Source organism: Copidosoma floridanum, unplaced genomic scaffold (genome assembly GCF_036245765.1).
Source record: "Copidosoma floridanum isolate Cflo_tuat_1 unplaced genomic scaffold, Cflo_Japanese_pri ptg000030l, whole genome shotgun sequence".
NCBI classification, from domain to species: domain Eukaryota; kingdom Metazoa; phylum Arthropoda; class Insecta; order Hymenoptera; family Encyrtidae; genus Copidosoma; species Copidosoma floridanum.
In genome coordinates this window covers 15,374,632-15,395,767 of record NW_028321907.1, presented here as the reverse complement: position 1 = coordinate 15,395,767, position 21,136 = coordinate 15,374,632, and the positions used below count along the sequence as shown (strand labels likewise).

Here is a 21,136-nt window from a genome sequence, read left to right as displayed (position 1 = left end):
GATTCTTTTTCAACGAGACTCAATGTTGAACGCTCAACTGGGTGTAATTGGCCATATTGTGGTTGGCTTGATTCGATTAAATGCTAATTCGCTCGTTATAATTGAAACATCGTGTGATATGCATATACTGATGTTGCGATATTTTAACATGGTTAATAATTCTGAACAGTTTTTTTATGAACGAAAAACATTATAATCATGAAGGGATGTTCAAATTTATAATAATGATGATTCATTTTACAAGAAGCAATGAAATGTTTAATACGTAATTACTAAATGAAATTATTATTTAGTCACTATTGCTAGTTGCAAGTGTACGGGGTTGTAGTGTAAAGGAAATAAACTGTGAAAGAATACATAATGCATAATCTTGTACTTTTTAACAAGAAGTAAAAACTTATACAAAAAAAAGAAGTTGCAAAAGCGCCGGAAGAGTCAATTTGAATTTGAATCAACAAAACACATCGCGTAATGAGCTGCAGCGCTTTACCGTCCTTAGGCTTGAATGAAGCATAATTACACGCTCAACTACACGTGTAGGACATTTGCATACACAAGCCTCTAGATGAATAAGAAGACGAGCGTTGGAGAGAACAAGTGTGCACATTTTCATGCAAAAAAAATGGGATCCATTCTGTCTCTTGTGACGAAAGAAAGAAGGTAAGAAAAAAATTGCAAAAAAAAGGGGGTTCTCTCTAGAGACAAAGGAAAAACGAATACGAGCCATTCTGGATAGCCAAGGGAAATTTGTTTTTGCACTGTTTCGCAGGGGAAAGTGAGAAAAGCTTAAGGAGCTGCTACGAGGTTTGAATTTATTTCAGTGTTGTGTGCAAAAAGGGATTTTTGTAAAAAAGTAAGATATTGCATCGATAATTCATGTAAAAGAAGGGCCTTTGATTCTACTTACCATCTTTTATTCATAGATTTTTTTTTTTAGTCGGTACAGAAGGGAAAACATCTAAAGAGGAAAATTAGATTTAAGTTCACACTATTAGCCATAAAAACAAAAATTTGGTCATCTCGAAGAATCAAATAAAAAATTAATCACGATGGCCAAATCAGTGATTTATGTAATGTAATGACAACTGGATTGCTTGAATTTTCTTTTGAGATGTCATGAAAATGTCGACACAGAAAAAAAAGATGGCGTAAAACACAAACTGTCAGATTTCATGAGAAATTCGGAAAAAAGGTCCGTAGAAAAGCGATGGGCGCCAGACGTACAAAAAAAATATACAAACGTGACTGGAGAAGAAAAATACAAGGAGAGAAAGAGAAAAAAAATTGAGTGTTTTGGTCCAGGCCGTATCATCTCAAGTATAGATATAGACAGTCATTTAAACTCCGGCATAAAAGATAACCACATAGTCGAACTTTTTCGACGAATCGCGCGCCAAACAGTCGTTAAAAAGGATCCTCTTAGCGTGTAAGGTTGTAAAAACATGTATTCTCCATAATGTCATGAGTAAACGCAGTGACGAGTTTTCATCCCCCGATATCTGTGTTTTGTTTCTAAGGTACAGATTTTGACGAGTAAGTGAGTCTGAGAGGGTCTCATTGTGCAAGTAGTACTGGTTCTCTGAAGGACCCCTGTAAGCGAGGCATTTTATTAATGTTTCTGGAAAATCTCTCTAACTGAAAGAGGCTCATCACTAGAACCCCGCATAAGAGTACAATTTTTCTCGGCAGTCTATGATTAAATTGGACATATAAATACACAAGAACTTTTTTTTTACAAAATCCACAACACTCCAAGTCATTTTTGCAAAAAAGATTATGAGCCTTCTTAAGAGAACCGATTCGAGCATTTGAGTATTGCGGAGGATTTTGGATGTATTTACATGTTTTACACCAAATTTTCTGAATGGGTTGCGCATTAGAGTCTATGAAAGAATATTATTGGAATATATTTACATACTGATGAGGGGATTAAACCCAATTGATCTTTAAATTCAATTAAAATCGACTTAAGTCCCTGTCAAGATATTTGAAAACTTTTTAAAGACAATACAGCAAAATTTTCCATGCCCATGTTTCCAAAGTAAACAACACCCTGCACCCCTTGTTCTCTTGTGAAAATAATGGAAAAATTAATTCTAAAGCAGTATTGTTTCCAATACGCGTTTTATATTTAGTGCACGCACATTTTCGTGGAGGTGCAGCAGCAACAGCGACAGGTCCGCTACCACCTGCGCGTATAGTGACTTCCGGAACTCGCGGATAGAAAGGCGCATGTACACATACCTATAGGTATCCAACTACCTACTTTACCTGTTTCCGCGCTACTGCACAGCAACTCTGACATCCGAACAACTCTCGGACTCTCACTCCGATACGTGCACCACTCGATACTCGATATACTAACTACCTCTATGTCGTGGGAGTACGAGGGGAGTATGTGCGTGTACGTGACCTGGTGATGCTTGACTGAACATGCTTTCTGTACAATGTGGATTATATCTCTATTGCTATCCCAAAGTAGATTGAGTGTCAAAGGATGATTGTGGTTTGGTTTCTTGGCAACGATAACGAATTTGGATGAATCAAGGAGTATTTGATTTTGTACATTTTTTTTCACAAATTAGTTTCATGCATTTTCGAGGATGGCATGGTTTAATTAGACCATGGGTCACACGTATTAGATTTTGGATTGCGTGAACTTTATTTTTTTCACGATTTAGTACGTGAATGACAAAAAAAATTGGAGAGCCGTTTCGTGCTCTCTAAAGAGGAGCTGTTTTTCGCAGTGGCGTGCTTCGAAATTTCCGTCAATGGAGTGAATCAGTCGGGGTGTTTTGTGCCGCCAGCAATTTCGTGCTCTGATTAACTTTTAGGTCCCAATTTGCGAATGCTCATAAAAATGTGTTCGATAGCTCTCGTTTTATAAGAATTGAGAGTTTATGTTTGTTTCACTTTAGTTTTGGACTAGATCTATAAAATACTCATAAAACACATACATACAATGCATAAATATTTTGCTGTTAATTATTCCAAGCACGCATTAGAAAGTGAAAACAATGCGTTAGAATAACGAGAGGGAAATAAAAAAATGAAACTAGAGAATCGAAAAAAAGTTAGATTTCAACACTTGTTAAAACGAAATTCTTTAAACTCGTTATAGGTACCAATTAATAATTTCTTCTAACAGTGTGTTAAAAAAAAAAACCTACTGCTTTTACTGTACAGTAAAAATGATCAAAAAATTGTTTGTTAGGGACGGTGTTAGTTGTAACATGATTCTTAAGAAAAGATAGAGATTCACATGTACGATCGAAATCGAGCTCTCTTTGAATTAAATTTAAAAAAAATAATAATAAAACAAATGTATTACATTACGCGTAATTTGTCAGCGAGGGCGTGTTTCTTAAACTTAAAAACCTGTCCTGATGTATACACCACTAGTGCTTAGTCTGAAAAAGAAAATCAAAGCTGTGAAGAGAAAATAGAAAGCTTACCGCGTCGTCAAACACTAGATTGACCTGGCGGTGGTCGCCGATGGGATGGGCCTGCGGAGGTCGATGCATCCTACCGCTGATCACTTCCGGGTAGTCGATCTGAAACACAAGAGAAATTCACATTATAACGACTGCCCACTCATTTATTTGTTTCAACACTAAACACGACTCCCAAGTCTTGTTAAATTTGTCGTTTTTAACTTTCAAAGTTATTGAGAAGTTTTCGATAAAATAAGTAAAAAACTTTTTTATTCAAGTAGAACACCTAGCATCAAAGTCAAATTAAAAATTATTTCAATCTATTTCAAAATAAATTTTGGATAAATGAAAAAAAATCCGTAACTGTAGCCTTTTTGGGTGTTGAACAATTACTCAATCGAGGCCAAATCGCCTCCGTCAAAATCTTTCGGGATGATACGAGAAAAAATTTAATTAAATTAGGTGATCTACAGGCAGTGTAAATTATGTAGGCGTCGTGATGACTGTACCTTTTCATGTTTTTATGACGAGTATTGCGTACCTATGAATTAATTAAAATTTTTGATCACCATAATTCTGGCAGATGAAAACTGTTTTGAAAATTTGTTTTCACCGCCCAAACATTGCAACTCATTTTTAAAATGATGTGTTGAAAACTGTATGATTTGCATATCAAGTAACTACTAAAATTTTCATACAAAACAACCATAAACAATGCAGAACTCCCTCCCCTTTAAAAAATCAGTTTACCATCACTTCGACGACTCAATAAAACTATCATCTCCCTCGAAGCCAAAGAATGAAAGCACTTCATCGTGAACAACAGCCTTTCTCGGTATTTTTATGCGCATGAAACTCGTACCACGTACCTATTTATATGTGTACCCAAGTAACATCTGCATCCCCGGGAGCCCGGGGGCTCTTTGGATTCGCGTTTTATGTAATCATCTGAGACTACACACGTGTGTGCGTACGCTACGTATGCTCCGAATCTTCCTCTCCTCGCTGCTTGAACGCAATTATCCAGCGTTGCTTGTACCTAATTTATACGAAAACTTTAATGCTTTTTTGCTTACCCTCTTAGAAAGTTTTTACGATTTCGAACATTAATGAGAAAATTAGCTTCGAGGAGTAAACATTTTTCAGAGCAATTTCTATTAACACTTAATTATTTAAATAAATAAGAACGTAAAATTGCTTTGAAAATATCGCTTATCTTTCACTGTAATGTAGGGCATATGTTTGATTTCCCAAACGAGTTTACTCTCCTGTCTGTGTCAAGTTTCGTGCAGCGGAGTCTCCGACGAAATTTCAACGAAAACTACTCTAACACAACCGAACGCTTTGTGGTTCTATCTTGCCTTATGTTGGTACTTAATCGCTTAACATACCTCCGGAAGCACATACAACACCAGCTACCTCAGCTCTTACTAATTTCATATGCACACGAGTATGAAATAGTATATTGCACGCAAGAGAGAGAGAAAAAAGCGTTTTAGCTGCGCTGGTTCTCCTCGGATTTTTGATGACGTGTCAGCTTTGTTGTCGTTGAAAGGAAACCCAAGAGAGAGAGAGAGAGAGAAAATATAGAGATATAAAAACGAGTACACACAGACGTACGTATACATATATTTGAGTTTATGAAAAAAGAGAGACAAAAGTGCGTCTGTGTACGTGTGCGACAACGTTGACTGCGAGAGGCCGGAACTCGCGTGGGAAGGACTTCCGGCTGATATACACTGATCACGCAAACTCGGTAGTGGTAATGGTAGAGAGAGAGAGAGACTCGGAAATTCGGAGAGAATGGGAGGGCACTCGCACAGAAACTCTGCTGGCACTCCTCTTTTGAATTTTTTTTTTGTCTTTTTTCTAGGCTCCTTTTTTCATTGCAAAGCGTGCTAAACGAGAAAAGGGCGTGAGCGCGGGAATTCAATTTTTCAATTTCGATAAATTTTTAAGGATTTCATAGTTTTTTTTTGTTTTTTTTTTTTTTTTTTTTTTTTTTTTTTTTTTTTTTTTTTTTTTTTAAGATTGATCGTTAATTAATGTACAAATTACGAAATTTAATTAACATTGTTCTAGAAATCAATCAGCACCGTATAGTATAACGAAAAGAGTGACAAGTTAATTAATAAAAAAGATCGAGTTTACATTCCTTTACATTTTTAAGATGTTGATAAACTTGAACTTTATTTGAGCGCATGCAAGCATAATAATTGTACCGGACTATGTTATGAGTTGAAACTTTTTCGGTCAGCTTAATGTGTTTTGAAGGCTCTTGGTATCACTTTTTACTAACGTCAAATGGGCACTTTCACCAAAAAACACTTGAGAAATAATTTTTTTCTCATGTTATCTCAATTAGTTCTTTGATTCAAAAAACAATTTATTGCTCCTATTTATAAAACATTTATTTCAATGACAATGTACTCATTGGGAGAAAAGGAAAAATTTCACAGACAAAATCATTAATAACTGTACGGACACATTAAATGTGAGTTCAACAATTTATGGATTGATTCCTATGCCGATAGTACATTGTTGTTCTAGCAAAGATGATTAATTTATCAACTACAATTTAAGTGTCCGATCAGATTTTATTTTAAACTATATCTTCTGTATTTTAGTTTAGTAATGATATAATTTTAACATGAAATAAAATTTAGCGCTTGTAAAAGTACACTAAATACTAAAAAACACTGTGATTTAGAAGAACTGAAAAAAAATGTAGTCTGTATGTTAAGTCAAGTTATATCGTATATAAGCTTTGTGAGAGGTTGACTAAAAAATTTTTGGTACACTATTTTTTTAGAATCTTCGTCCTCTAAATAGAACAGAAGAGGTTGTACGTGATTTTAATGAAATTTAAGATATATTACATTTACTAAACAGTTATATTTAAAATAATTTTTTCGTGCAAAAGCCTTTAACAAAAAAAAAAAAAAAAAATTTGTAAGCTTTTTGTTTCAAACAAGTCAAAATATCTAAGACAAGTTTTACGCACTACAAGACAAAATTTATATTCATTTAGTGCTAGAACTTACTGTATAAATCAAATAATTTCAACTATTGAGCCATCCAATTTACTCTCACGTTTAAGAAATAAAAATGAGATTTCAAAAAGTGTGCGAATTTTCTCCATGGACTCCTTATCAAACTAGGACTCGTGTTGTTCTATGTATTGCATTAAAGATAAAAATAAAAATGTATTTTGCAGTGTCCAAAAAACAATGTGTGCACAGAAAATTTTATGCATGACTTGCTTGGTACAAAGTTCCTGCATATAAACACACTTTTGAAAGGAAACAAAAAAGAAAAAATACTCAACACGAGACGACAGACACTCGGGAAATGCGCTGGCCTCGTTGTCGAGGAAAAAATATTCTTCAAACTAGGGGAAAAAAGGAACTTTTAACGCGCTTATACTCTACAACTAACATCTATATACACAACGTCAGCCTTTCTTTGATCAGCGATGAATAAAAAAGCAGAACAGCGCGCGTTACTCGTTCTCTCGTGCTCCACTATAGCGGCTCATCGAAATGTAACACACCGTTGCAGCACCGGCAAAAGAGAAAAAAATCCACCTGTTCGTTCCCCACCGACCTTGGCCTTTTCGTGCTGGTGCTGAGCTCACGAAAACATTGATTTGCAAAAATTTCACTCGCGTGCTCAGTATCGAGCTTCTCTTCCGAAAAATCACGGTCCTTAGTATTTGTAAACAGACTCGGACATTCTTTAGGAAATTAAGAACGACCGAGAAACCGAGCGTTTAAAGCCCCTTTTTGCGGACGAGGCCGCGAGTAACATGCGAGACACGAAGTTGGTGAAAATTAGCAAGTTTTCGAATAAAGGCGATTCTTTTCTTTTCTTACCCTCGTTCGTCTTCATCGTGTCACGGACGCTGGCAAGTTACTAAGATGTTTTTGTTCTTCTTTTTTTCATAAGTTTGCTGTTGGGTTTCTAATCGCCGATGCTTATTCGTTTAAAAGATTATTTTATTAATAAATCTAGTAAAAAACAGTTGGGTTTCTTATCGCCGATGCTTACTCTTTTAAAACATTATTTTATTAATAAATCCAGTGAAAAACAATTGGGTTTCTAATCGCCGATGCCTACTCGCCTCAAAGATTATTTTTTAATTTCATTCCCAAATAAACAGTTGACGTTCTAATCGCTGAAGCTTACTTGTTTAAAAGATTATTTTATTAATAAATCCAGTGAAAAACAATTGGGTTTCTAATCGCCGATGCTTATTCGTTTAAAAGATTATTTTATTAATTAATCCAGTGAAAAACAGTTGGGTTTCTAATCACCGATGCTTATTCGTTTAAAAGATTATTTTATTAATTAATCCAGTGAAAAACAGTTGGGTTTCTAATCGCCGATGCTCACTCGCCTCAAAAATTATTTTTTTAATTAATTGTCAAATAATTAGTTGGGTTTCTAATCGCCGATGCTTATTCGTTTAAAAGATTATTTTATAAATAAATCCAGTGAAAAACAATTGGGTTTCTAATCGCCTATGCTTACTCTTTTAAAAGATTATTTTATAAATAAATCCAGTGAAAATAATTGGGTTTCTAATTGCCTATGCTTACTCGCCTCAAAGATTATTTTAATATCTAATTTCCAAAAAAACAGTTGGGTTTTTAATCACTGCTGCTTACTCACCAAGGCAGATATTGTTAATAAATATACTGATAAACTATTGGGTTTCTTATCGCCGATGCTTGATTGCTTAAAAGGTTATTTAATTAAATTAAATTTTTTTTTTGTCATTCAAGATTCAAATCCTAATTGAATCGTTATTATTTCTTGAATCTTTGAATCCCGTGGACAGCCCCTCGGCTCAAACGCTATTTTTCTCAGTTGATTACGCAGACGAGTCATCACTTTTTTTCATTAACCTTGACTCTAACCAACTTTGATGGGATTGTGATTTTCTCGCTAGCATGACACGCAGGATTAGTAGTATACACACTTATATCGACGATTTTTTTTCATCGTTCCTTTCACTTTTAATGCACAACAGTATGCGACGAAACGCATTTTCGTATGATTACTACAAATATTCATAAAGTTCATGGATGTGGGCTGGAATTTGGTAAACCCAACCAAAATTTGATTGAGCATTGCCCAACTAAATTTATTGGTCGATCTAACCATAAAATATGATTGCTGTAACCAACTCATATTTGTCAACTATCATCAACGATTTTTTATAGCTAGGCTAACCAAATTTTTTTTCTGTGTATAAAAGATCATTTGACGCCATCATAACTTACCATTTCATTTTCATTGGGATCAAGACACTGCTTGATAATACACTTCAATTACTTATGAAGAAAAAACATGAAATAACTTTCGTTCACCAGGTAAGCATACATTTTGAAACATTCCTACAGGCATTTTGAAGATAAATAAAAAAAAGGGTTGCACAACAGCATACGTAGTTTCGAAACTTTTTAATAGCTAGTCAAACAGCTCTGTCGGAATCAAAAGATTGCCGGTGGCGAACATTTACTTCAAGTGTATAGCTCGCACCTCGGCTCGCACCACACAGTGTAAGATACGAAAAGTACTTATGACACCAAAATTTAGTGTATCAAACGCAACATCGTTCTAATAGTAGTATATAATCAAGTCTACATATGCGTATATAAGCAACAACGACACGGCGACGGAAGCCCCGTATATACGTGCTCTCGAGTCCTTTAAAATTCGCTCTTGCTCTCTTGTTCCCTCGCTCTACATTACACCCCTCGACTGTACGTACTGTGCGTGCGTGCAAGATATAGTGGTCTGTTGTTTGGCAAGACTATCAAGAGCACAGAAAGAGCAGAGGACATCCTCTTTCTCCTCCCTGTATTTCCCCCAACCACCGGCCCTCAGTTAAACGAGAAGATTCGCCCCATCTATTTTCTCGGGTCCATTATTATTCGTAGCCGGGCTTATTTCGGTCAAATAACACCCGTATTCGTAACTGTCACACGCCGCCGACGCAGAGACTACTTCGCGTTTTATTTACCTTGCAGAAGGGGGTTGGATTCAATTTTCCTGACATTCGCTCCGGAATGGGTCTGTAGTTGCTTTAGCTTTTGTACTTATATACGTGTATATATTTGTACTAAAAAAGTGGCTCAAATTTTAATGAGGAATAATGTAGGATGCTTTATTTTATACGACTTTGATATTATGGGTTCTCCTGTTTTTTTTGTTCCTTCATTAGGGCAATGTTGAATTTTACTGCCGAATTCCGTCTCCACGAATACATGCGTAGGTACGTGAGCTTTTGGGACATGTAAAAAAAATTAATGCAGGCGAAGGAAAGCGTTGTTTTTATGGCGGATAATAAAAGGGTTGCGTAGAAGGTTAATCCAATTATTGACGTCAAGATTTTAGAGATAATTTACTGGGTTTAAACGTTAAATTCTACATAGTAGTTGAAAAATTCTTTGGGTACTTTTATGATAATAATAATTCGTACGTAAAAAAGTAAAGTATAAGAATCTGTAGTATTTACGCATATTTTGTTACGTTTTGCTATGCATTTTATCGATTACTACGGACAAGTTTAGCTCGCTCTTTTATAAGATTTTCCGATGATAAATGTTTGTACAGGTAATTCTTTTTATTCTCATATTCTATGCTATGACCATTCTTGCCATACTTTGATTAACATAAAAAACAAAAAATTTTTTTTTTATTTTGTTTGTTTTTATTTTTATCGCAACGTAAAGGTTGCAAGTAAGATACTTGTTTATTTTAACTGAAGCTTCAATCAATCTAGCATTAAATAAAAATTCAGAAAACTTTTTTTTTCCACTCGTTTCATTTACGTTTGCCATGGGAACATTAGCGAATTACACCACGACTACATTCTCATGACTGGACAAATATTGCTTCTTAAAAGATAAAATCCAAACCCGAATAACAGAATGATTACTAGAAAATTTCCGATTCCGATGATGCAATGCAAAACGTCAATTATACACAAAATAATACAATCTTTATGTAATACACTATCTTATCCGGTAATTAGCTGAGCTTGATTTCGTTTTTCATAATCATTATACATTCTACTCTCTTTCTCCGAATCATAGACACACGAAACCAGGTCAGTATACAAAAATACCAAGAGTTCCGAAACCCACAATACCTACACCCAACTTTCTTTTTCTCTCATATATACTGCAGCCGACTAGATGGCGTCGACCAAAGAAGAGAGCCACCAAAAATAATCCTTAATTATAAATAAACTACCGCGTGACTATTTCCTCTCTTAATATCCGTCTATTTCCAAGTTATAAATAACATGTGCTGACGTTTGGGTGTTTTATTTGCCGTTCGTATGACGCAGAAAAAATTTTAGATGAAAAAAAAAAAAACAACGTGATCCCTATACCTCGGAAGAGTTTGTCGACATGGCAGACAAATCAGAGAGAGTGCTCGGGGTGCTGGGCCAGCTTCTGGAGGCGCTCCTGCCGCGTTTTCTCCGCATGAGGACGAGTTGCTGCGCGCCCCGGCTCCCGGCACGATATCGTAGTTGGACCGCACCGGCGGGGCCTCCAGGGCCGCCTGCCGATGTCGATAATTTATGCTTCAGCATCTTACTGCACGGACTTTTGTTAAGATCACCTCTGCTGCATGGCTCACGCAACTAATCAAAAATCTCTTCTTACACGGTGCTATTTTTGCCTCTTTTAATTGCCAAAGTCACAACATGATAAATGTTATCATCGAGTTATTAAATTCTCTCAACTTTGTTGTTGTGTATGGATATAAAATAAATCACTGGTTTACCCTGAGTCACTGGGTATCACGTATACAACTGCCTGGCACCGCCACAGATATCACGTTAAATGTACTGCTTATCTTGTAATTTACCATTCACTTAACTTCACTTCAAAACATCACTGATAGGTAATTTTGAAATTATTACAAGGTATTAGTCACAGCTTTGCGTTGTCTCGTCGTCGCTTAACTGTAAAACGTGGGGGCCCATGCAATATTGAATAACACAACATAATATTCACTGATCTTAAAACACCGAAAATCACACATCACTGAAACACTGGTGTTACATTATTTCATAATGTATGTTTTTCGTCGAGAATTTTTCCTTTTTCGTTGAACAGCCTGCACAAATTTTCACACTGTCAAAATCTCTCGCATCACTCCGAACTCGAATGGAAGTTAAATTTCTGACACATCAGTTTGAACAATATCACAACAATCTACAACTCACTGATTAGCCGACGATGATCATCGACAATTACGTAACCTATGAGTGTACGAAGCTAAGCCGAAAAACTAGCCAATGGGCGTTCGTTTACTTTCGAAAAACAACCTGAATAGTATGTAGGTATACTGAACACGTGAGTCATGAGTAGTTGAAAGTTATAAGTCGAAACGTCCTATACCTATACAGCCTTACGACTTTCTCTCTCTCTCTCTCTCTCTTTTGATTTGTGTATATTCGCACTTATGTTACAATAAATGAGGCTGCATTCACAGAAAACTTCGCAAAGTTATACACGTAAGTAAATATTATATAAAAAACCATCGCGAATCATGATAACTTAAGTGACACAGTCAGACAGAACGAACGCGTGTACACATGCTGGGAGTGAACGGATGAGTGAAGGAGGAGAGAGAGGCAACGCAGGTCGCAGAGTCGCAGAGAGTCGTGTCGAGGATCCAAGCGTACTCGTACAGATAATACACACATACACACCAAAGCGATGCGTCGTGTATATATATATATTGTATGCAGTAGTGTCAGCGGTTAGCTAGCTGGCGACGGCGATTGGAGGAAACAGCAGGAGAGAGAGAGAGAGAGAAAGTAAAACAAGAAAACAAAGCGCTGGCGGCGGTATATATAGAACTGTGCACTGGCGGGAGGGGACTACTATACTTGTCACGTGACACATTTCTCTGGTGTGTGTGGTCAGTGGTCAGTGTGGTCGCTGTTTTTATGTTTAGCTATTTATTTCCCCTTTCTTTCTTCAATGGTTTACATATTCAAAAAATATTCAAAAAACAATTTACACGAAGACAAAAAATTGGAATTATGAAATTGCAAAAAAAATCCACACTTTTTTGATCAACTAGCTCGAGATTCACGATTTTTTTACGTAGGTCATGTTAGAAAAGATGCAAAATACATTATTTGACGTAATTACCTCTCATACCGGAGAATCAAACTATAGAAAACTTTTTGTACGAAAATTGTAGCTGATAGAAAAAAAAACGAATCAGGTCTTATTAAATTGCAATCGGTGCAGTAATTTCTTTTCAAAGAGTCAAAATTATTTAGAGAATACACATGACTTATTCAAACATGTAATGGTATCAACGACATCAGCATTATCAATATTACTGCGTATCAATGTGAGTGCATAAATTATGACATTTTTGACAGTTAATCAAGTTTGAAAAATTTATTTTACTCATTAAAACACAATTAGACACTTAACTAATTGCGGCTGGTACTAATTAATTTCTTCATTTGCTATAATTTTCTTTCAGCCTCATATGAAATGTCTACCAAAATTTTCTCAATCGAATCGAAAGGAAATAACTTGAGTTTGACAAACAGTTACCTACATAGGTATGGACAGAGTCGATTTAACTAGAGCAGTTGAACTACTATACCCACATTTGAAGATCGAAATTTCATCGTAGATCGGTATATGCCTTCTCAAAAATTCATATTATAATTTTTGTATATTAGCAGATTTTTTGATCAAAGTAACAACAATACAGAATAGATGTTGGAAAGAGAAAAGATAGGGTTCAGGTCGACTGAGCTTCTTGAAAAATCAGCAGCAGTAAAGTCGATGAATCTATCAGCCTGCTATACCTATAGTTTGCTATTCGTGCAAATCTTCATTAGAATAAGAAAGTGCTTTATTTGGAAAGTAATTTAATCATGCAGCGATTCCGCTTATACACTCATTAAGGTGTGGATGTTATTTAAAATGAATACTCGAGCTGTACTCTAATTTTATACTTCCATTTTGAATGACGAACAACAGCATCTGCGCAAACACACATTAAAGATATATACAAGTGTAACTTCAGCTGCAATAAAGACAACGTCCAAATATTTGGAATCCCATGGCGGTGATCAACCCTCCATTTTTAAGTCTCCCCATCAACGATACACACGCCAACCGACACATGTTGCTTTTATTTTCGTAAAACAAAAAAAAAGTAAGAAAAAATCAAAGTATAGAGAAGTTGGGCTTGCGTTGGGTGGAAAAAAACAATAACGGAATTTTCGGGAAAAATACCGGCAACCAAATAAATGAAACTCCATAATTTTTCCTTGAGGGCTAGCAGCAAAAGCAGATAGGAGGAGAGTGTCTCTTTCTCCTTCCAAGTTTTGCCAGCGGCCCGATGTCGCCGGCCTCCGGAGAGCCATCGGAGGAAGAACACGTGTGTGCTCGTCTCCGAATTTATTTTTGGTCGACTGCAGAGACGAAAAAAAAAAAGAGAGACAGAATCCCGCGTCGAGAACAGTTCGCATATATTACATGTGTCTACGTTTGCGACGCTACGACGGCTGACTGTCTTTTTATTGCTCCCTCGCAATGAGCTTTGCGAACTTTTCGAGACGGGAAGAGTGGGATGACGCCTTAATGGGAGCTTGACGCGCGCTTAGAGCCGAGATACAAGTTTTTGAGTGATTGCAGTTTATTTTTCGCTATGGCAGATTGTGCAGCTCAAAATTTAACACTTCAAGTACGAAAATGACAAAATACAGACCATTACTTCTTGAAACAACAAGCCTCATTTAAAAACTCTCAGTGCATGCCTACATAAGTCTACTTGTATTTTTATTTCTGACCAGCCTTCAATTGAAGAAAAAAGCTACGTTCGAGTAAATTTTTTTTTAAATCCATTGTCTATTGTTTTCTTTCATTGCTGAAATTTTGCGAGTTATATCTATTATCTACAGTAAACACAATGTTTGTTTTACACGTGACGTAGTACCAACAAAACAATATAAGTTCTAAATACGCACATAAAAACTTAATGTCAGAGATTGTATTTTTTTTTATTGTTTCTAATAAAAAATCAAGGATTTTTTTGAACGTACTAATCTTCAAATTCTCGATTCAATAAACCATGAATTTAATCAAAATCTTGACAGTTATAATAACAATCTGTGCAGCCTGTGTACGGCACATCCCTTGCATCACAAAAATAGTCACCGTAGCAGAGACGCACCCGGTTGGAAAGAAAGAAATACATGAGGTTTCTCGCAGCGTGTACATACGTCGCCTCGCGTTATTCGCTATCGCTATTTTCGCGCCGGTGAAATCAGTAGCCCGCGTCCGGTCCGATCATCGCGCAGCGCACACAACGTCTGATAGCGTTCGCCAGATAAGAAGCCAAGCGGCTCGGAAGCCAGAAATGACGCTCTACTCTTCTCTGCTCTGGTCTGCTCCCTGGAGACGTGCTGTTTTTTTTACAACACTTTCCTCCTTTTTTGTTATTTTTCTCTGATTCTTTGAAATGACTGCAGTCCATGCATTGAGAGAAATGATTTTTTAGTTTTGATTATTTCATTTGGATGATTTGTCAAATTGATTAATGATTTTAGCAGCCCCGGTGCGGTCATTAATTATAGTAAATTTTTTTTTTTAATTGAAGAAAACTATATTATTGGCTTTGGGCGTATTTAAACACAGAAAAAACTCGATACGTCATTTTTTTAAACTGAAAAAACTATGTTATTCATCTATTCCAACACTTTTTTCAATCACATTACTCTAAATAAGTGGTTTTAATAAAAATGTAAGTACATTTATTTTTAAAATACACAAATAAATATTAAACAATAAGAGAAGCAGATCACCAAAAGCCGAGACCAGACGTCGGTAAGGCAGAAGTTCAACATGTTAGTGGAAGGTGTAAAAAGTAAACACGGGTACGGTATTCGACCTTTTTATCGACGTTTGATCCGTCATTTACATGTAGGTATGAATCTAGCACTTCAAAACTTTCGGCAAAAATAACTTCTACGTCAAGCAGAAATAAGCAAAACAGTTGATGAGTATATTGTGCCGATATGCGATTTCTCGTTTTCTGTTGCGAGTCTCGGCCTATTTGTGTAACAACTCGTCATCGTCGAAGCTGACCCTAAAGCGCAGACAACAGCGATGATTTGAGTCATTTGCCCTCATCTGTGACTCCATTCCTCACCCCTAGTACCCCTACATAATATACTTCATGTATCGAGCACAATTTTCCTTTTGCAACTTTATTCTTTCTTTTCTTTTATTCTTGTGAGTGACGACGCGTCAGTGACTCATACCGAGCAAACACCGCAAAAATCTCTAACAAGCAGCTGTCTTGTACGGAAGTATCTACTTTTCATTAAATCAAAGTATTAAAAAAAGTGATTTAATCGAAAGGACTCGCGTCTTGGGGTAAAATTAGGCAGTCTCGTGTACATAACATTTACTAAATCCTTCATATATCTGTCATAATTATTACATTCCATACGTACAGTGAAAAGAAAAGACAATTATTGCATTCGATTTTTCTGCCCAACTAAGCCTGCACCAATCTAACGAGTGAAAATAAAGAGAAAAAAAAAAAATCACGCCAGATAAAAGTTTATGAAAAAAACACAGTCTGGAGAATCCCCGATAACGCTTTAAGCGCGGGAGAAAAGTTGCGAGAAATAAAACTCGCGTCAAGGGTTTGTACAACGTGCAATACGTATAGATATTGAGTCGACGATACGATACCGCGAAAATCCTCTCGTCCAATTGTTCTCTTGGCCTTGCCGCGGTTTTTATGTACTTATATGTGCGCGGAACGTCGAAAGAAAACAGAGATGAAGAAACCAGAACAATAGAAGCCGAAAGATGCGTGTGTATTATACGTGAACAAAAGTCGGGGAGACGCGATTGGACTTTGAAAAAGCAGAGCCGCGTGTATGTGCACGTGTAAAAGGTCGACGACAGTGGGCGGCCGCCGAAGGATTTCGCGGCATTGGCCAGATACCTCTACTCCCTCCCACCCCGGTATTTTTCTCTTTCCTTGGCTACCGTTTATTTTAAGGTCCCCCGCGTCACTCGATTTATTCTTGCTGCACGGGCTCCCCGAGGGGGCAGTATGTACGTGCATGAGAACAAGAAGAGGTGCGGATTTGGAATTTCCGTCGTGAAAAGACGCCCGGCTGGCGTTAAATTTTTTAAATCTCACGCCAACGTGAATCTCCACGAAAGAAGGAGAAAGAGAGGGTGGTGGTGTGTACGATAGCCAAGGGAGCGCCGACGAAAGTGAGTAATGAGACGAGTCGTGCTGCTGGGACTACTTTTTTTTTTTTCTTTTTCAAGGTGAAAAGAATTGTGCGTTTGGAGAAGAAAGCTTCGGGAGCTCCTGAGAGGATTCGGATGCGATTGACTGTGATGGAATGGAAGCTGTTTTAAACATTTTTTTTAAAGATATTTCTGTAGTGCCTTTCGTTTTTTCAAGTTGATCAACCTATTTGAAACATTTTGGTGACGGAATGATTTTTAACGGTAAAATGTCAAACACTTAATCAATCATATTTCAACAAGAATTTTGAAAAAAGAATGATTTACTTTATCGTAGTACAACATATGGCTGTGTGTAGTTCATAAATTTAAAACCCACACCACGAATGCCATCTGAAGAAAATAAATAAACAAATAAGTCGATAGACAAACAATACTCTGTACGAAAACGTACAAAGACAAGAAGACGGAGAAGAAAGAGTATACACGTGATGAACATCACAATAAGCTATACTTGCACCTGTTGAGGGACGGGAGTTTGCGTGTGCAGTAAAACAAGTAAAGCTTACTTGTTTGAGATTTATTTCTATTATTGGCTGTTAGTTTTTTTTTATTTTCTAGCGCGTGATTAAAAAACCAATCAAACACGTGAATCTCAAACAAAAACAATCGCTACTGCAGTTCGCGTCGCAATAGAAAAACAACGCCCACGTGACACATCTATCAACGACCGCATAAGACACGAGCGATTCCTGTCTGCGATATTTTATGATTCTTTGACACTCGGTATCCTGCTGACTGGAGTATTTTGTTTTCGTTGGATCGCTTCATTTAAACACACCACCACAAAATGTTATGCAACTGTTGGAAAAAAAACAGTCTACGTACTCGTTTGAGGGTAGAATTTTAAATATGTAAATACTGTGAATAATTAATTCTGTTTTTTTATTAACTTTAGTATAAACCAAGTTTTAAGTTAATCAATTTGGTGCTGATACGGCTGCAGGAATTACATGTGTACATTACGTATGCCAACAAGCCCATGTGATGGCGGTAATCAGTATTCAACAAACGAATGATTATAGATTACACGTATACTAGTAAACAATAAACGAGGAAAAGAAAAGGGGTAAGAAGAGGGATTATGTGGGCACGTATTACGTTTGTGACAGGCTATTTTATTAACGGGATGTCCGTGAAATACATACACCTGCGATATTGTACATTTGTGCGTGATATACTGCGCAAAACTATTGCCCAACACTTATGTCTGATGGTATTATGCAGTAATTGTGTATACTGAAAGGGGTATCCTATGTGACAGCAAGGCAAGTTAAAGGCCGGCTAACACCTCGTCACCAAAAATGGCTTGTATAGCTCGTATTGACAAATTTTTAGATAAACATGAGTGGTATTCTAAATTAAATAAATAACAAAAATAATGAGAACTACCCCCCTTTCTGCTACCTGTATCTATGCAATTTTGCGACTAATTAACTGCACGTGTGTTTCACGCAGCAGAGATTGATGATGCACGTGAGAAATTCGATTATCACACCAATTCATGTGTACGTAATGCGATAGGTACATATATGTGTACACAAAACGATCGCGTGCAGTTAGTGCACCAGTGATTGGTCACGTTTTCTGCACCTATACGTATAGGTACGTCCTTACTAACTATAGGGCGAGTGTGCAATGCAACATATAAATTGGCTGAGCTTCGGATGAGCTTGGCATTCACGCACGTGTAAGGCAAACACGTAAGAATTACGTACATTACCGTTCGAGGATATATTCCATTCGATGAGGTGGATTATTGGCTGATGAGTCTCTTATAGCTATTCAGATGCTCAGTGGTCGATGTGTTTTGTCAATTCAAGCTTATGGCATGCTTTGCTGTGCTTCGAGCACACTCTGTTTATCAAATTTCAGGTATTCAAAGCTTGGTTCTTAGATCATAGTGATATTGTACATATATTATAATTGTACGCAGGCAATCAATCTAACTTTTGAGAATATACCAAGTAAAAGTTTGACGTTCAAACTATCCACTTTGTTGGGGACGATTTGTGGATTTTCCAAGTCCATGTATAGTAGTGACATAAAAGAAAACAAAGCAAAGAAATTACACATGCTCATACAGCACACACGTACATAGCACAGAAAATTGCCATCGCTGAGTCGCAATTGCATTGTCATGCCCGTTCTGGACCTTGAGCTCGGTAATTGTAAAAACGCGAGTTTCCATCCTGGCTTCAAGAACAAATCGAAAAGCATTGTATTTTTGGAAAATAATAACAAATACAATGTCGTAGGAAACATCAAACATGCCGCGTTTTTTTCGCTCGCGCGAAAATGTTTGTTCGATCGCGAAAATATATGACATGAATGCCAGCTCTCCATTGCTTACTTGAGGTCGTGATGCGGTTTGCATTGACTTATTCGATCACGACAGGACGGAGGGCGAAATCGTGTTTATCACCGCGCTCACATGATGATACGTCCTCTTTCGGCCGACAAGTACCTTACAGTACGGCCTCGCGTGCCTAAAAATCTCGTTCGAGTCCCAAATACTGTATATGTGCTTACTTGTACATTATGCGAAGGCCTATCCGTACAGGGGTTGCACTCTGCCCTACACCTTATGCTATCAGCGTTTTTTTTTTTTTTCTTTTTTTTTTTTCTTTGCAAGATTAGAAACTTGTACGGCACTGTCTCCGTGAATCGTTGTTCAAGGAAATGATCGGGGTAATCGTATAATTGAATTGTTTTCCAACCTGCTAACATCGATTGTCAAGCATTTAGAGGGGTGTGTTTTTTTCCCCCCTACAGCTCATTTCATTTGAAACTGCATTCCTTTTTTTTTTTTTTTTTTTTCAACATGGTCAAAATAAAAATCCATGTACGTATTTCAACTCATGCCGTACCCATACGCAGCAAAAGTCGAAGATCCGAGGCCGCGTCGGTACATGACATCGACTTTAAAAAGAGAGCGGAGCAGCTTGAGGTTGCGACCGTCAGAGGCCGGTACTAAGCAGTATAGCCCAGCTCCGCGGAGAGCGCGCCCATATACCTTTATGAAAGTCGCGCGCGCGTGGGTATCACGAGGGAGATGGACGCGTGCACCTGCTACTCTAATGCATATTACTTGCGATAGTGTGGGGCGCTTGCACAGCTTCTTTGCTCTTGAGAAAAAATTTTTATCTTAATTGACCGAAATAGACATTTTTAAAGAAAGTCATAGTCAAAATCGAGTGCAGAACTCGCTGCGAATTTTGCATGTGTAGGTATGAAATGCACGTGACAGGGGAGGACGGGAATTCGTGAGCATGAATAGAGGGAGGTAGAATGGCAGAGATGTACCTATACACTTCTAAAGGAAGAGAGCGAGGAGGAGGAGGAGGGCGGGCTTGGGTTGGTGTATCGATTAACCGTCAGGTTGGCGCGCGCCGTTTTCCACGAGGCAGAGGTGGCACGATATATATATATATTACCTCATACGATACACCCACGGCCCTTTGAATTCGACCACCGACCATTACCACCAGCACTACTATACTGTATAATATGATACCATACCACTATACATGCTAATACACGGAGGGATAATTGACAGACATATTCCACGGTAATGCCTTTACAGCCCTCCTTCCTCTTCTTTCCCCCATACAGTTCTGTACCAGTGGTATATAGTTAATATAGGTATCAGCAGTGCACAGTGGGCACGGCCTACTACACCCTGATATTTCAAACGGCTCTCTCGAGCGATATTAAGCGGCGAACTGGATCTACGTTTCGCACTCGCTTTCCCACCGACGTGATTAGCGAGTTCAGCTTCAGCGGAATGACCAATGCAACGAGCGCACCATCCCTTTCCTCTTCTGGTGGGTTTTTCGGATTTTCAGCTTCCCGGTTACCTTTCCCTACTTGACTACACTTGCGTCCCTCGGGAGCCAATGGCGAATCCTTTCTCAATCCTACTTGGGAAAAGTTTCGAGTGCTCGGAGTGTTGGGAGATCGTTTCCGGCTGTAGGAGCCTGGACCCGATGGACCATTGGGTTTTTTTTTCCGGGGAGTATACGAAGGGAGAGCGATCGAAGGGAAAGGCGCTGATTGTCATCGGCGATAGGGGAGGGAGGATGGATTCTAATAGAAATTTATAATCAAACGAGTCCCGGGGGATCGGATCGGAAGATGATCTGGGGAGAAAGTTTACTTTACAAAGTTATAAGGCGAGCTTGAATCGATTGCTCGGAGCTCGCTGAAAAATGTAACAGCAGATTTGGATTACACGGCAGCAGGATGGTACTGTAAGTGAATAAAAAAAAAAAACCATCAAGGAGAGTGGTATGTAAAATAGATAACACCCTGGCATTACAATTTGTGTTTGCAATCTACATTCTGTGTAGGAGG

At 37.6% G+C, this 21,136-nt stretch overlaps 1 protein-coding gene across 3 annotated transcripts in view; it reads right to left on the bottom strand.

Annotated features, from left to right (window-relative positions):
- LOC106639663 (rap guanine nucleotide exchange factor 6) overlaps positions 1–21,136 on the bottom strand; it is a 121,999-nt gene that overhangs the window by 23,667 nt on the left and 77,196 nt on the right. For all 3 annotated transcript variants that reach the window (XM_089597028.1, XM_014353376.2, XM_089597027.1), the window contains one exon: positions 3,456–3,554. In XM_089597028.1, coding sequence (XP_089453154.1) covers positions 3,456–3,554 — 99 coding nt within the window. The remainder of the gene's footprint in view (positions 1–3,455; positions 3,555–21,136) is intronic.